The sequence below is a fragment of the Phaseolus vulgaris genome, chromosome 10 (assembly GCF_000499845.2).
Source record: "Phaseolus vulgaris cultivar G19833 chromosome 10, P. vulgaris v2.0, whole genome shotgun sequence".
NCBI lineage: Eukaryota > Viridiplantae > Streptophyta > Magnoliopsida > Fabales > Fabaceae > Phaseolus > Phaseolus vulgaris.
Window position 1 is genome coordinate 3,745,088 of NC_023750.2, and position 18,332 is coordinate 3,763,419.

At 34.6% G+C, this 18,332-nt stretch overlaps 1 protein-coding gene across 1 annotated transcript; it reads right to left on the reverse strand.

Moving 5' to 3' along the window:
• Nucleotides 1–4,817: 4,817 nt before the first annotated feature.
• On the reverse strand, nucleotides 4,818–8,985 carry LOC137819176 (disease resistance protein RPV1-like). The gene is made up of 5 exons (XM_068622948.1): nucleotides 8,501–8,985; nucleotides 7,073–8,174; nucleotides 6,573–6,848; nucleotides 5,547–6,320; nucleotides 4,818–5,390 (listed from the first exon to the last, which is right to left on the reverse strand). Exons 1-5 carry the CDS (start codon nucleotides 8,977–8,979, stop codon nucleotides 4,818–4,820), a joined length of 3,204 nt encoding a protein of 1,067 aa, XP_068479049.1. The 5' UTR covers nucleotides 8,980–8,985.
• Nucleotides 8,986–18,332: the final 9,347 nt, after the last annotated feature.

Consider the following 18,332-nt stretch of genomic DNA (forward strand, 5'->3'; position numbering starts at 1 on the left):
TATACACAAGTGTTGTGCTGATAGGCTTTAGCCGAAAGCTAGATACTACACATAACCGAGAGGTTATACAATAAAAGAATAAAACAAAATATAAATATTATTATAATAAGGCCCAAATAAGATAGAAACCTGCATTAGGGGGTGCGTAAATAATAAAATGGTGTGGAAAGAAAGTCCAAAAGTAAAGTGGAAAGGCCATTAAAGATATCCTATAAATAGGAGGTTAACGTAAGAAAAAGGTAAGAGTGGTTTTTATCTGAAAAACGTTAAACTATTTCTGACTTTGGCATCGGAGCGACTTGCAGGTACACCCCCCCCCCCCCCATCTGTGTGAAGGAGAAGCCGAGAGTACCCGCCGTAAGGAGAAGCCGAGAGCAGCCAACGTGAGAAGAAGCCGAGAGCAGCCAACGTGAGAAGAAGCCGAGAGCAGCCAACGTGAGGAGAAGCCGAGAGCATCTGCCTTGAGGAGAAGCCCAGAGTATCCATCCCAAGAGGAAACCGAGAGAGTCTAGCCCAAGATTGGAAGATTTGTATAAGAGTTAATCTTGTCAACCTGATTCTAGTGTTCTCGGTCCCTGTTGTAAGAACATATATATATATATATATATATATATATATATTCAATAACAAAAATAATAAATATGAATTATTTTAGAGATTTCAATTCTTTCCCTACAAAATTATGATTCCAAAAACATTAGTTGAGTACCTTACATCTAACCAAAACCAGTACCTAATTCCAGAACAAATTAACAAACTAATCGCCTAGACCCTATCGAAATGCCTTGACTGTCTACACAAAATACAAGTGTTTGCACTAATATAGAAACACCCCAAACTAGTTAATGAAATGAGAAGCCAACATTCCTATTTATACCGTCAATACAGTGATTCCATATTGTTCTTACAAAGATTAGAGAAGTAATTATTAGATATATTGTTCTTGTCAAATTATACACCATTATATGCAATTATACGCAATTAATTTGATAATGATAGAATCCCATGAATAGTGGTGGATCACCGCTCCTTAAGAGTGGAACATTGTCAAAAGGCCAAGAGCTTATGTCTTCTTAATTCTTAAACTTGTATTTCTTTTTCACTTGAGTTAATATTTGGCTCCATTTGATGTCTTTTAATGTGAAAACTCTCATCTATGCAAAGTTTATGAGATTATCCTTATTCTGTTTCTTTCTTGTCATTATTTCTTGAAGTGTGAAACATTATAAATGTTGTGACAGAAAAAATAACCGATTGTTTTTACGAAACAACCGATTGTTTCACCTTTGACAGCATTGATTGAAGGCTGGTTTAATTCTCTGTGCATTGGTTCTGTTGTTGATTCCTTCCAAAGGTTGTTATAAGTCTAAATTGCATTTATTATGACTTTGAATCCGCTTTGGAAGGAAGTTATGTTGGTCATAAATGGAATATATTTCATATCTTTGTGGAAAAATAATTGATACAATAAACATAAAATAATCCCTAATTTATGAATTTATACATTTTTACATATTTTTAAAGAGACACTGACATGTCACTGTACATATACATGTCAGATTTGTTAGAATTTGTAGTTGGAGATCAGGAGCTTAATATAAATATAATTCATTTTTTTATAATGTAAGTATCTTTACCTATGTTTTAGTTTACTTTATGTTAAATTATTATTGATTATGCTTTAACTAATAACTTGTAGGTATTTTTCTGAAGTTTCTATCAATGAAGGGAATCAAGATGTCTATGGATTCTTGGATCCCTATTATATTAATCCAATTGGAGCAAAGAAATATGAAACTCAGTCATACATCACTAACACTTTGGGAAAAGAGGGAAAACAAATTTAACTTTGTCCTTATATTAATGAGTAAGTTCAATTATAAGTCGTTAATTATTACTATTTCATGTTTTAAATACTTACTAACTCTTTTCATGGATGATATAGGGATCATTGACAGTTACTTGTCTTGTCCATAGTTGATAAAACTGGTGTGTGGTTTTGTTCCTTGCACAAGAAGTCATCCACACATCTAAAGCATATAATTGATGTGTAATTACACTATAAACTTAATTGCGTATGTTACTTAAACATCTACTAATACAGTTTTTTGTATTAATCAGTTCATGGCATGGATATAACATCCTCAAAGGTCGATCCAATTCAAATTATCAAAATATGACATGGTTGATACTAAAGGTTTGTAATTTTTGTCTTTCTCTTTTCATTGTTTATCAATAGTAACTTTTAATTTTTATTGAATTATAGTGTAATACACAACCGAGAGGATACGAGTGTGGCTATTATATTGTGCAATGGATGATTACCATTGTAAGAGCAGATATTACAAGGGATTAGGAGTAAGTAATAATATTTAAATTATACTTTATAATTCTTTAACATATATGTATCTTAACACTAGTTAAAGTGAACCTTATTTTGTAATGTAGTTCTTTATGGAAGAGAGTCCACTACCTTTGGCTGCCATAGAATAAGTGAGACATGCTTGGACCACATATTTTCGTAATTTCTATAACTTTAGGATAACTAATCAATAGTGTAGAAATTAGAAAGATAGATAAATAGGAATATGTTATTAGTGTTTGTAATACATTTTTATCAATATATATAATTTGATTCTCTGAATTTATGTATTTGAATGGCTGGATTTTAATTGAACAAATCAATTTAGATGGGAATTAACATTAAACAAAATGAACTAAAAAAAAATTCCCATAAAAACAGCAGTTATGACCAAAACCGTCGTTTTATACCTCTCGAGAGGGTATAAAACGACGATTATGGTAATAACCTCCATTTTAGTGCATCGTCTGTGCTGAGGTTGGGGAGGGTATAAAACAGTGATTTTTACCAGAACCTTCATTTAATAACTCATGCATGTATTGTATACAAGTTATGAAAAGGTGTAAAACGGTGGTTATGGTCATAACCGTCATTTTAGTGTGACATTAACACAGAGTCAAATAGTCATCATCTTTGTCTGAAGAGAATATACTACCTGCTAAAACACAGCGATCCGAGAGCCGTTGTTTTGATGCTAAAATAAGTATCATTTTTCACCTTTTTTTTGCAGTAGTGATTTATACTCTATTTATTAAATATATTAATAATAACTTATTGAAATTTAGATATATTTGTGGATTTTCAATGAGGGGAAACAAGATACGTATCAGTTTTTAGACCCTCAACTCATTCAATCACTGGCTAACAAAAAGTCATAAACACAAATATACATCACCATTGCCTTAAAGAATAGAGGAAAAAAAATTATATTGTTTTGTATACCCATGAGTAAGTCCATATTCATTAAATACGTTATACTAAATTATGGAAATAAGATCGAATAACTAAATTTTTATGTAGGCGTCATTGGCAACTACTGATTATATATGTTCAAGATTATACCGCTGCATGGTTTTGCAGACAATTTCATTTAACATGTATTATTACTTATACATTACATAATGTTATGTGTTATAACATGAAATCTTATTATTTTCAGTGCTTATTCTAGATATAACATGTTGAGTAGGAGGGGAAGTGCAAACTCAAAATAACTTACTTGGTTGCACCTTAAGGTATTTAAAGTATATTTGTTCACTCACTTCAATGTGTGTCATCGATTCATTTAATAACCTTTATTTTGATGTGTAGTGCAATAAGCAATCTAAAAATTATGAGTGTGGTTACTATATGATGCAGTGAATGTCAACTATTGTGCGAGCTGAAATATATATAGACTGAGATCAGGTAATACATCAATACACAAAGACATTAAAATTTGGTGTTTATTATATATGAAATAATTCAAACAAATTTCAAATGTCACGGTTTTTCAATGACCCACATCCGCTAGAATTGGAAGTATTAGAGTATGTTAAGACAACATGGTCAAAATATTTTGTAACCATGTATAACACCTTATGATAGATGAATGATTAGAATGACATTATAATTTTATTTTATTTTGAATTTTTTCATATACAATTACTTATGTTAAATTATGATATTATATGTACTTATTTATATGAAGTATTTTATATTTAAATTATGATATTATATGTAGCTAGAATTTTGATGCAATGCATAATTTTGTCCAGAAATTTATTACATTATGCAAAACGAAAACATGTACAGCAGTATTCAAAAATTCATAAAAGAAAATGGTTATAGAGAAAAACCATTCTAAAAAAGTCATTTCTAACAACAATTTCTGATAACAATCATCATTAAAATCCTTTCAAATGACTTTTAACGATGGTTCTTGATTAAAATCGTCATTAGAAATATTATCATTCAACTTAGTATTTTAATTTTTGTTTTCTAACAACGATTAAAATCATCGTTAAAAGTTATTGCTGATATCTACATCAACGACGGTTATAAAAGTGTCTTTAAATATTATTTTTAATCGTAATCAAAGACTATTTCTATACTAGTACACTTTAATAATGTTGGATAAATCTACGATGCTTTTGTCCATTTTAAAAAATTTGATTCACTTTTTTACAATAGTCCATTAAAATGGTAATAAAATGTAATTTTTCATAAAGACATTTTTATATGTAATTTAGTTTATGTTGGTTTATTTGTTACTCATTTCATGCTATATTCCTTAAAAAAGGTATAGTAGTCAACCAATTTATTTTAACAGTTGTATAATATCATAGATTGTCTTGTAATATATATATATATATATATATATATATATATATATATATTCCCTTTATTTCGATAGCACGTACAGAAAACAACTGAATTTACTAATTGATAACAATGGAGCCCTAAAACCCTTAATCTACTTCAAACATCCACATACTCTCACTTTGTTTGTCATTTTTGCAAATATATTTTTCTTCGGCTTCTTTGAGGGCTCCATTTCCACACCAGTGGATGGTTGTGCACTTAATTCAGGCCACAGAGTCACACTCAGCTCATGTAATGATTGTGCACTCAGTCCAAGTGACTCCATTCTCATTGTAATTGAGTGACCATATATCAGATACACAGCTGTTTTCTTAGCAGTGATTCCATGACCAACTCCTACAAAAATCTCCACGTTGTCTCCGGGTCCTAGATTTGATATTACACCCTGCCAATCTTCATCAGTAAAAAACATTGTTGTTTCTTGCTTATATATCTGAATGGTGCACTTTGTGTAATTAAAGATGAAGACACTAGTAAGACTTTGAGTTGCCATGTTTTCAGGGGTTGATGAATAAACAACACACAACAACATTCCCTTCATGCGACAATCACTATCTTCAGGAACTTGAAAAGGTACTGAATAACCTTCTCCTGTATAGGCTAACCAATAAGGATAATTGTCCCCTGGAAGCACAAAATCAGTGGAACTATTGGTTCTCAATACCTGTATCATGCAGCAAAGCTTAGTTATTTATTTAATATGAAACCCCATGTTATGCTCGGTTAACAAATACATATTTTTCAGGAAAAAATATTTCATGCTCTGTAAAGTGAATAGGTAATGTAAGGTAGACACAGAAAAAGAGAGAGAGAGAAGAACCTTTAATATGCTATTGCTAAGCATATCGAAGACTTGGTGGTAGCTTCCCATTCCAATCAAAAACGATGCCATAGAATTTTCTGAATTTTGTGATAGATATGCATTTTCAGATTCAGAAAGGTTTACATTGCATAACTCATGCAGAACTATTCTTAGTTCTTGAGTTATCTGAAAATCTGAGTCGCATTGTACAGAAATACTTCGAAGTTTTGAAAGGTCACTCAGCTTCGATAATAGATTAACCAAATTAGTATCCTGTATATCCATGGAGACTATAGATGTTGGCATGATCCCAAATGGTTGAATACAGGCTGAAAGTCCTCCTGTATGTGACATCCAAGACCATATGAGATAAGGAAATACATTTCGTGCCAATCCTTCATATCCACAAAGGGATATATATCCAATCTTTTCGGATCTTACTATGGAAAAAGGTACTTGTTTTAGACTAGTATTGTCTGCAATTAGAGTTGTTAAGGATTCCATCTGCCCTATGGCTTCTTCTAACTTGTCAATATTTGAACAACCAGAAAGGATGAGTGTTTGTAATGACGTTAACTTATAGATAACCATCGGAAGATTGCCAAGGCATGTACAATCCTTCAAGTTTAATAGAAGGAGGTTATTTAGATCTCCAATTGAATGGTGTACTTCATACAAGCTTGGACAATCTTTGAGAATGAGCTTCTCAAGATTTGGTAGTTTTGAAAAATCTGGGGTCTTTGATAAGTACTTGGAATGACTAAGATTGAGAAATTTTAGCCTCTCCAGAAACTGCAAGAAAATTTAAAACTGAAAGATTAGCAAAGTATATGGCAGAAAAAATTAATAAGACAACTTACTGTATTATAGATACATTTGGTGTTGTTCTTCAATCAAATTTGCATGTAATTTATTTAGTAAAAAGCAAATTACCAAAGTAAAACTTCAAATTTAATTGGAGAACAACACCGATTGTTATAGAGTATGTGAGTTTTTGTCCAAATTAATATTGTCATCATAGAAAATATCAGGTAATATGTATACCTGGGGCACCTTCCATACTAGTTTAAGATAACTGTATTTTAAGTCAATAGCAACTATGTTTTCCTGATAAAAGTTTTCAGGAATGTGTGTTAATGAAAATGCTTTCCAATGAAGCCATCTCAGTTGTTTGGGAAGATGCCCATAATCTCCCGCTAATTGTACATGATCAAGTTGCAAAAGTCTCAGTCTCTTCATTTTCTCAAATGTTTCAGTACTGAAACAAACTCCGCTGGTTCTTTGCATCTTCAAAGCCAATCCCTCAATCACTCCTGTTCCCTATGAAAAACAAATGAAAAAGAAATTAAATATTGGCTGTTTTCACATGAGAAAGTTGATAAGTAATACACATCTAGAAGCTAAATACTTTGAAAAGGTAAATGGTTTTAAACCGAAACTTGAAAGTTATGATTCAGAAAACAAAAATATAAACTTTTCTTATGGTGCTCATGGTATATTGAGGATGATTGATAGTTCAAAAAATAGTAAGAGAAGGTTCTTACAGTATTTTCTGTCAATATACCAAGTACATCATCATGAACCCACAATCGACTGCGCTTCTGTGGTTCTAGTGGTGAACTTTGACGAACAATTTCTCTTCCCATGTCTCGTAGCAAATCATGAATTCCAAGTTTGTTATTCTTTTCAACTTTTATGAGGCTCCTTTCTACCAGGACTGTTATTCCAATTTCAGCATGAAGTCCACAACCATTGAGTATCTCTGTGACATAGGCTCTGTCCTTACCGATAAAGAAGCAGCATATGTCAAGGAATATGTCCTTCTCCATATCATCGGTTAAACCATCATAGCTTATTTTCAATTTCTCTTGTATCTTATCATTTGGTATTTCTTTAAGTTTTGATAATACACTTTCCCACTCTTTTCTTCTTCTCTTGTATAGATAAGATCCAAGAACTTCAAGAGCTAGAGGTAGTGATCCACAGTAAGTGACTACTTGCTTTGAGTGTTCAAGGAAATCTTCTGGTGGATTTGCTTCCTTAAAAGCATGCCAACTGAAAAGCTCAAGGGACTCAATCTCATTCATTTCCTCCACTTCATATACATGGTCAACATCAAGCACATTGAGTAGACGTACATCTCTTGTTGTAATGATTATTACGCTTCCTTCAACAATCCCATTACCATTTCCACATAGTTCATCTAATTGTCCAAATGTGTTCACATCATCGAGCACAACTAGTACTCTTTTTGTGGCAAGCGTTTCCCTTATCATAGCTTTTCCCCAATCAATGCTATAAACCTTGATCTTTTCTGTTTTAAGGATATCTGAAAGAAGTCGTTCTTGTAAATCAATCTTCCCTTGATCTCTTTGCCAAACTTCTCTAATATTTGCTAGGAAACTTCTATGTTTAAATTCATATCGAATTTCATTGTAGATGGCTTTGGCTATGGTTGTTTTACCAATCCCTCCCATTCCCCAAATCCCTAATATATAAGCTCCTCTTGTTTGCTTTCTAAGAAAGCCAATACAGTGTTCCACACGAAGTTCCAATCCAACTGGAAACTCTGTAATAGACATGTATGTTCTATCTAATTTTTCCAAAACTTCACTAACAATTTCCTTCACAACCAAGTTTTCATTTCTGCAAACAAAAAAGAAAACATAACCCGAAATGTTAATAGGTACAAATTATAGGAGATTCTAAAAAAAGCCTTTGCACTGTTGATCTCCTGTCTTTCTGCCGTAGTGTTCTTAGCAGAAACTTTTACTAAACCTTTTACAAGTATATCAGAGAAGCCATAAAGATACTATTTAATTTAAGTATTAGAAGAAAATGATAAGGAAGTTCATAACTCACGCACCCTACTCAAGGAAGTGAGTTAGATTCCTTTACAAGAAAGAATAATAGATGGATAGACAAAAAGAAATCTGATAAATAAAAGGGAACCAAAAAGCATAAGCATATACCTATAACGTGAAACATCCCAACCTGCAAAACTTGCTGCTTCACTCAGTGCATTCTTCCATTGTTTCACGAGGTGGAGGTCACTATCTTTTTCAAAAATGACTTCGAAAGAAACATCCTGCAGTCTACGTAGAAACCAAGGGAAAACGTCGTAAAATACGGGCAAAACTACTTGACCTCTAGAAGAATGGCATTCCATGATTTTGACGAGTTCGTCGAGACACCATGTAGAGTAAATGTAGTTTTTGGAGAAAACAACAACGGAAATTTGAGACCCTTCTATTGCATGCCACAGTTCTGTTTTCAGCTGTTGTCCCTTGGCAAGCTTCTCGTCGTCCAGAAAAGTGTTGACACCGGCATTTGCAAGAGCAGAATAGAGATGAGAAACGAAGTTCTTACGAGTGTCTTCGCCCCGGAAACTGATGAACACATCGTATATCCATCGGGGTTTAGATTTTGAGGATGATGAAGCGTAAGGCATTGGTTCATTTCTATGAAACACGACCGAGTCAGTAAAAGCAAGAAAGCAAGTTGATTCAATTTGGTGTCCATACGGCTTGTGGGAGTAAGTGAATGCATCGTAACTATGGTTAATAACGAAACTTCAACGACATTATCGAAGCACACAACGACAAGTTCGATGTGTTTTTCTTCCTTTCGTTCTCTACGAGGAAGTAAAACAACAATCACAGCAGTAAGTGGAAATAGTAACTATTATAACTATAAAAGAATTTGCACTTAAGCTTTGCAAAAGATAAATTTGTGCTCTCTTTTAAACATCAACGAATTGTGAGCTTTTCCTTTTACAACTACATAAGGCAATGGACTTTCATCTCCGAAACTGCATGGCTGAGTTTTATGTGTGCAATTTTGCAATGGATTCTTATTTTTGTGACAAATGAGGTAAAATAAATTCTTACTATAATATTTTTATCTTTCATAACTTTAGCTACTAGAAGTGGTGGATATTGATTATCATATCATAGCAGATATGAAAAGTTAGGCATGATCACTTTGTATTTTAAAAGTGTAAGTTTATTAAATATGTAACAGTGGTACATACATATATTGATTTCCTTTCCTTCCTATCTCTAATATAAATCCAATATTGATCTACATTATGTAGAAATTAAAAATCTAAATGCATACTATTTAATAAAACTAATTTAAATTTTTATAAATTCATATCTAGATAATTAGATATTTTAAATTTAAATTCATATTTCCAAAAAAAGTAGTTTGAATATTTCTAAATTATTTTGATACCGATTTTAAAAATAGTTTTAAATATAAATTAAAAAATTATAATAAAAATTTCTTTATTAGCAACTAATTATTATTTTCAAACAACAAATTAGATATTGAAATTTGGTATGTTTTGCATAAAGTTAGGGTACAATGCTATGCTTTCTAAATTTAAGTTAACTGCATCTCACTTTTTATTAATAGCAAATGATGTATCTTTTAAGAGTTTAGTGTTGAGAGGTGAGTACCACATGGATTAGATCTTAAAAACAAATCTAAATCTAATTCCATATAAATAAATACATTGAAATTAAATTCAAAATCATTTTCTTTAAATTAGTTTGAAATTTTGTAAAACGAAAATCTGAAAAAAAATAGATTAGGTTTTAAAGTTTGTTCCTACCGAAAATGAACTCGAGGAGTGCAACTTGAAGAGGACTGCATGTTCCTCGGGGAACGAGCTTTCAGTTGGTCTCTGATCAAAGAGGGTACTTGCAAAAGACACTCCGATCATAAGAGCACAAAGATGATGATGAATCCTTAACAAAGAGCTAAAAGTAAGAGTATAGAATAAAATTTAGTGTGGGAGAGAGTCATCACCTATTTATAGGTCTTGTTTGACTCAGATCATTAAGAAAAGCATTGAATGGTCATCATGTGATACAAATGGATTTTATAACAATAACCTATAACCGCTAGTACTTTATAACCAGTTTATGGTTGATTTATGCGTCTTAAATATAATATTAAACGGGCAGTTATTGTCTGATTTATGTGTCTTGATTATTATATTAAATGAGCGATTATTGGTCTGAATGTACCAGTCGTAATTGAGAGTATGTACATAAACCCCTAGCTCGAAATCTTTGAGGATGTACAGGTGGATTCTTTTTTATCAAAAAAAATAAAAATGAATTAAAGGGATATTAAGGAGTATCCCAACCCGTATACAAAAATCTGTCACCTTTCGGCTTAGGACAAAACTGGACATAAATCTGCAGCTATCAAGACCAGCAAAAGAACGGTTACAAAACTTTAAGACCACTATTGCATGGAGCCAACACCTGCAAAATTGGCCACTGCCTAAGCCTAAAACTGTACACCGTAACAGCATCTTCATCAAAAGCCCCATACATGACACCATGAAAGATTGGTGTGCTTCCATTCAAAAGTTCCAAAAATACAACACCGAGACTGTAAACATCACTTTTGTCAGTCAAATTACGTGTTAAGAAGTACTCTGAATCAAGGCAACCCGGGGTCCCTCTACCACATAGTGGAAACATGAGTAGGTACATTTACTTCAATATCTGGAACTGATGGGGAAAATCATGAAAGTCCAAAATCAGCAGCACCTAAGATTATTCCAACTTGTTTATCCCTGAACTTGAATAGGGAGTAATCGCTGGTGTTTGACATTCAGTGTTGGGCTTGTTGCCGAATGCGCAAGTCGAACACGAAAAGATGATGAAAGAGGTCTGAATCATCAATTCCTTCCCCAAAGCAGCACCTGCCAAATGATGATCTCTCCCGGCCTCAAGAACCTACACAAGACCAGCACCTACAGTTTGGGAGGTCCACCTGCAAAAGATTCTTCTTCGATACTTAAGTCAGTAGGAGCATAAATATGATGATGAATCTTTTAACAAAGAGCTAAGGGTAAGAGTGTAGAATAGAGTTTAGTGTGTCCCTTTATTGAGAGAATAATCACCTATTTATAGTTCTTGTTGGACTCAGACCATTAAAAAAAGCATTGAATGATCATCATGTGATATAACACTAGTACAAAATATCTCATTAACGACAATCTTTAAAGACGGTTTTGAAAGAACCATCGTAATAAATGAGGCGGTGGCAACTTCGTAAATTTTTTGAAATTTTTTTACACTTTTAACGATGGTTGCCGCCTAAACCGTCGTTAAAAGCGGAGCGTGTAGGAATTGACGACGGTTCTCCCTGGAACCGTCGTTAAAAGTAGATATTCCACGACGGTTCACACTGAACCGTCGTTAAAAGTGGGTCCCCTTTTCAAAATTCCAACGCTGAACTTTGCTTCTTCACTCTTCTTCTTTCACACAGCTATTCCTTTCTTCCCTCTTACCAAATCTGCTGCCGCAACTTTGCCCTGCACCGCGACCACCACGACCGACGCCGCGCGACCTCCAGTACCGCACGACCTCCACCACCGTGCGACCTCCACCACCGCACGACCTCCACCACAGTGAGACCTCCACCACCGCACAACCTCCATCACCGTGCGACCTCCGCCACCGTTTGACCTCCGCCACTGCTCCGTGCGACCTCCGCGACCCACACCCCACTGCACGACCGTGCGCAACCGCCCCCGACCGTCGTCCCGCTCGCATTGACCTTCGATAGGCGCGACCGCCCAACCCCTGCTTCCAGTGACCGCTGACCCACGCCCTGCGACCGCCGAGGCGCAATCCGTGACCTCTAAGGCGTGCCACCGTTCCCACCGTGCCCTCCAAGCCGCGACATTGTGACCTTCGACCGCGACCGCCACCCATTTTGAGGTTAGTATATTTTTATTTATTTTTTACTATATTTTAGAAGTGTTTGTTTGGAGTTATTGATTCTATATATTGAACAAACTGATTCTGAGTCCAAAGGTGTCTGACCTTCGGCAGTTTTGATTTAATTTTCAATGATTATATAGTGTTTTGAGATATTGAACGCATTGGTTCTGAGTCCGGAGGTATTTGACCTTCGGCAAATTTGATTTATTTTTTAATGGTTCTATATTGTTTTAACATATTGAACGCCCTGGTTCTGAGTCCGGAGGTGTCCGACATTCGGCAATTTTGATTTATTTTTTAATGATTACATATAAAGCGTATTGATTCTGAGTTCACACTGGTCCTTAGTTTAGCAGTTCTATGGATCGAAGTTGGATTAATACACCACGAATAAGTGATACTTACGAAAAAGGGGTGGAAGAATTCATACAATTCGCAGAACATAATGTCGTTAGTTGTAAGAATGGAGTAAGGATAAGGTGTCCTTGTGTCAATTGTTTAAATGGAAGGATATTGAGTGTTTCCGAAATTAGAGAACATCTTTTATGTGATGGATTTTTGAAAAGTTATACAACATGGACGTGGCATGGTGAATTGTTAGACTTGCAAAGTGTGCCCGGAGCTTCGGAGGAAGTTCATTTCTCAATGGATGATAGATTAGAAGACATGATTCGTGATGTGGGAGTAGAATCTTTTGCTAATGCAGTTTTTGAAAATATGTCTAATGATGCAGAGACTCCTTTGTATCCTAGTTCAACTAACTTCACACGATTATCAGCAGTGTTAAGGTTGATGAATTTGAAGGCAATGAATGGATGGACCGATAAAAGTTTTACAGAATTGCTTCAATTGCTTAAGGACATGCTTCCAGAAGGAAATACCTTGCCCAATCGAAATTATGAGGCAAAAAAAATACTTTGTCCAATGGGTATGGAGTATAGAAAAATACATTCATGTCCTAACGATTGTATTTTATACAGAAATGAGTATGAAGATTTAAGAAGATGTCCCAGGTGTGGTTTGTCACGTTATAAGGTTAAAGTTGGTCAGAATGATGAAATTGATGAATTCACAAAGGAAGGTCCTCCTGCTAAGGTTGTTTGGTATCTTCCTATAATTCCAAGGCTTAAGCGTTTGTTTGCAAATGCAGATGACGCTAAAAACCTTAGGTGGCATGCAGATAATAGAAAATATGATGGAGTACTTCGTCATCCTGCTGATTCTTTGCAGTGGAAGAATATTGATAAAGAATTTCCTGAATTTGGAAAAGAATCAAGAAACTTAAGACTTGGATTGGCAACTGATGGAATGAACCCCTTTGGAAATTTAAGTAGTAATCATAGTTCATGGCCCGTTTTGTTAGTGATTTACAACTTACCTCCTGCTTTGTGTATGAAGCGTAAATACATGATGTTATCTATGATGATCTCTGGTCCAAAACAACCTGGAAATGACATAGATGTTTATCTTAATCCATTGATTGAAGATTTGAAGTTATTGTGGAATGAAGGGGTTGATGTGTTTGACGCGTTTAAGAATGAATATTTTCGATTGCATGCGATGTTGTTTTGTACTATCAATGACTTCCCTGCATATGGGAACTTGTCAGGTTATAGTGTGAAAGGCCATAGAGCATGTCCAATATGTGAAGACAAGACATCTTATGAGCAGTTGAAACACGGAAGAAAAACCGTGTATCTTGGGCATCGTAGATTTCTAAAAAAATATCATCCGTATCGTAGATTGAAAAAAGCTTTTAACGGATACCAAGAACATGAAATTTGTCCCACTCCCTTAAGTGGTGTTGAAATTTATGAAAAAATAAAAAATGTTGATGTGACTTTTGGAAAAATGAAGAAGAAGCAAACTGTGAGTGAAATATGGAAGAAGAGATCAATCTTTTTTGATCTTCCGTATTGGTGTAAGTTAGATGTCAGACACTGTCTAGATGTAATGCACGTAGAAAAGAATGTGTGTGACAGTCTAATCGGAACACTTCTGAACATTAAAGGCAAAACAAAGGATGGTGTGAATGCACGTCTGGATTTGATTGAGATGAATATACGAGAGGAATTGGCACCGAGAGAAGTTGGTAAACGTACATACTTGCCTGCAGCGTGTTACACTTTGTCAAAGAAAGAGAAAACAAGTTTTTGTGAATGTCTTAAAGGTGTTAAGGTACCACAAGGCTACTCTTCAAATGTGAATAGTCTTGTATCTATGAATGATTTGAAACTAATTAGCTTAAAGTCACATGATTGTCACGTTCTAATGCAACAATTACTACCGGTGGCTATTCGTGGAATCTTGCCCAAAAATGTTAGGCATACAATCACTCGACTATGTTCATTTTTCAATTCCATATGTAGTAAAGAGATTGACTCTCAGAAGTTGGATGAACTTGAAGAAGAAATAATTGTTATCTTGTGTCAACTCGAGATGTTTTTTCCTCCATCTTTTTTTGATATTATGGTACACTTGGTTGTTCATCTTGTAAGAGAAATCAGATTGTGTGGGCCAGTTTATATGCGATGGATGTATCCAGTTGAACGATACATGAAGATTTTGAAGGGATATGTGAAGAATCAATGTCGTCCAGAAGCTTCCATTATTGAAAGATACATTTCAGAAGAATCTATTGAGTTTTGTTCCGAGTACATGTCAAAAGCCAAATGTATAGGAGTTCCTGAAAAAGGTTGGCACTCTCGTAGATTCATAAGTAAATCTTCAAGAGGTGTTAATTGAGCATCACAAAACTTTCATGTCATGGTTTAAGCAACAAATAATGAATGATCCATCAGCATCTGAAACATTAACATGGCTTGCAAACGGTCTCAAATTTGATGTTTTATGTTGTTCTGGCTATGAAGTAAATGGTTGTTTGTTTTACACAAAGTCTCGAGATGATAGGAGTACAGTGCAAAATAGCGGAGTCACCTTGGAGGCAGAGTCTATGCAGTTTTCAACTGCAAAGGATCAAAATCCTGTTGTGGGATCAATGCCTTATTATGGTGTCATAGTAGAGATTTGGGAAGTTAATTATACCAAGTTTACTGTACCTGTTTTCAAATGCAAGTGGGTTGACAATAAGACTGGTGTCAAAGTTGATGAATCAGGAATGACTTTGGTTGACTTTCGAAAGATAGGTTATCATGACGAACCATTTATAATGGCACATCAAGCTTCCCAAGTTTTCTATATCCAAGATCCTACGTCTGACCACTGGTCTGTTGTGCTACATGGAAAAAAACAACATAATGACCCAGAAGATACAAACAATGACATTTGTGAGATTGAATCACTTACAAGAACGACCATCAATAAAGAGTACGAGGATGTTGCTGATGTTGTACATGCAACTCGAAATGATCATGATGAAGGAATATATATTTGTATGTACATGTGATTCATGTTTAGTTTTACAATATATTTCATTTTCATTATATTTCATATTCTTGATGCTTATTATATTTTTTTGATAACAGGAACATGGCAGATGATAAAGTTTCCCATTCAAAAACTGGTAGAGGACCTACAAGATTGAAGAATATGTTTAAGAAGATAACTAAAGATGACAAAATACCTTTCTATATTGATATCCACACTGGTGTGCCCACTGGGCAACATGCAAAGAAATATAGGAGTTATCTCGGAGTACTATCTCGTGAAAGGATCTCTATCTTAACTCAGTCCTGGGATCACGTGACTGATCACGAGAAAAACATGATTTGGCAAGATATTCTGGTATGTAACTGTTTTTACTTTGCTAAATCTAAAGTTCTTTTATACTTTGTTTTTGTTTATGAACTAATTCTTTCAAACAATGTAGACGCATTACAACATCCCGAATGTGGAAACCTTGAAAGCGAAGGTTCTTTCAGATGTGGGTGTCAAGTTTCGTCAGTTTAAATCAAAACTGACAACAGATTATATATATGGGAAAAGGAAAGAAGAAAATCCTTGTGCAAAATATGCATCCATTGATGAAGAAACTTGGCAACAGTTTGTCAATATTCGACAAACTGAAAAATGGCAGGTTAGTATCACTTTTATATTTGAATATAGTTTATATTAACGTATTACTAAATTTTGAGTGTTATGATAGGAGGTTCGGAACAAAGCAAAAGCCAATCAGGCACATAATGATACCCCACACTTATTGTCTCGTGGTGGTTATAAGTTGCTAGAGCAGAAGATGCTTGAAGAAAAGATTAAAGCACGTTCTACTTCCATTGAGGAAATGAATAGTGTAGATTCTTTAAGACCTTCATCCCCACCACTCCGACATGAGATGTGGAAGGGTGCCCGTATAAACACATTAGGGACATGGAGTTCTAAGTCTACAGAACAAACAGTTGAACGCATTGTAAGTTTGACAATTTCTTTTCAATGTGTTATTTTAAATTCTATGTGTTATTTTAAATTCAATGTGTTGAAGTTTGTCAATTTCTTTTCATTTGTTTTAGGATTCTCTTAATGAGCAATCAACACAGGGGACTTTTAAACCATGTGGTCGCAATGATATTCTTAATGTTGCTCTCGGACGACCTGAACACCCTGGACGTGTTCGTGTAGCTGGATATGGGGTTGGGATTCGGTCATACTTTGGACCTCCATCACACAGCAAGGAACAATTGTCCAATGAACCTAGCCAAGAGTATTTACTACAACTACGTGAGCAGTTAAAGGTTGAGGTAACTCAAGAGCTTAAAGAAAGCTTCATGGAGGAGTTTAGTGCGCGAATGGAAATGGAGTTCAAAAAGCGGTTGGAGGGTTTAGGACACTCACAGCAACCACCTACTATGGTAGAAGATGAACCACCTCCGCCTCCTATTAAGAAAGTCAGCACTAAAGGGAGTTGTTCGGTAGTTGATCTATCAGGGGATGACTTTGGCTCAACTAGCCAATGCGAATTATATGTTGAGTGTAATTCTTTGACCCGATTTGTTGCCTTGGGTAAGTGTTATGAAAGGGTCACAATGTTACACAATGTGCCTCTTCCTTCTAATTTCATGAAGGTCACGGTGGAGAAGGTCCTTTATGGTGATCTTGCAGTTCCTGTGCCGACATCAGAGGTGACAATTGTGGCAGAGGCATTACATACTTTCGTTGCCTGGCCTAGACATCTCGTCAGACCTATAGACTCTATGGTATATATTTGCACTAATACTAATACAATTATATATCAGATATATTACATTCTAACTAATTTAAGTATTTGTTTGTTTTTAAGAGTAGCAGGAACCTAAGACAAATTTGTCTCTGGGAAAGAAGAAAATAGTCTCCATTGATGATCCTCTGGCGGCATTGGTGGAAGTTGCTACAACTTTAGATACAACCGTCTTAGAGGTTCCATGGGATGCCAATGTTTTTGGAAGGCATAGTAATCTACCGTTGTACGTTCACATGTCTGATTTGTTGGACCTTGCATCCGGAGATCAAGAGATTAACATAACAGTTCTGCAATTATGGATGATGTAAGTTCAAATTTTAAAATCTTTATACTTTTGATTTATTAAATATATTAGTACTAACTTATTGAAATTTAGGTATCTTTCTGGATTATGCTTTGATGAGGGGAAACACAATATATATGGGTTTTTAGACCCTCAAATCACTCAATCAATTGGAAACAAGAAGTCGGAAACACAAACATACATCACCACTGCCTTAAAGAATGGTGGAAAACACATTTATTTTGCTCCGTACATCCATGAGTAAGTTCTTATTTATTAAATAAGTTTTAATAAATTATTGAAATAAGAGAAATTAATTAATTGATTTGTTATACAGGCGTCATTGGCAACTATTGATCATATCTGTTTAAGATCATACCGCTGCATGGTTTTGCTCCTTGCATAAAAAACCTCCTGCCTATTTTAAAAACATTATAGATAGGTACGACAGTTTCATTTAACATTTATTATTACTTATATATTATATAATGTTATGTATTCTAACATGAAATCTTATTATTTTAGTGCTTACTCTGGATATAATATGTTGTGTGGGAGGAGAACTTCAAACGCACAAAAACTCACTTGGATGTACC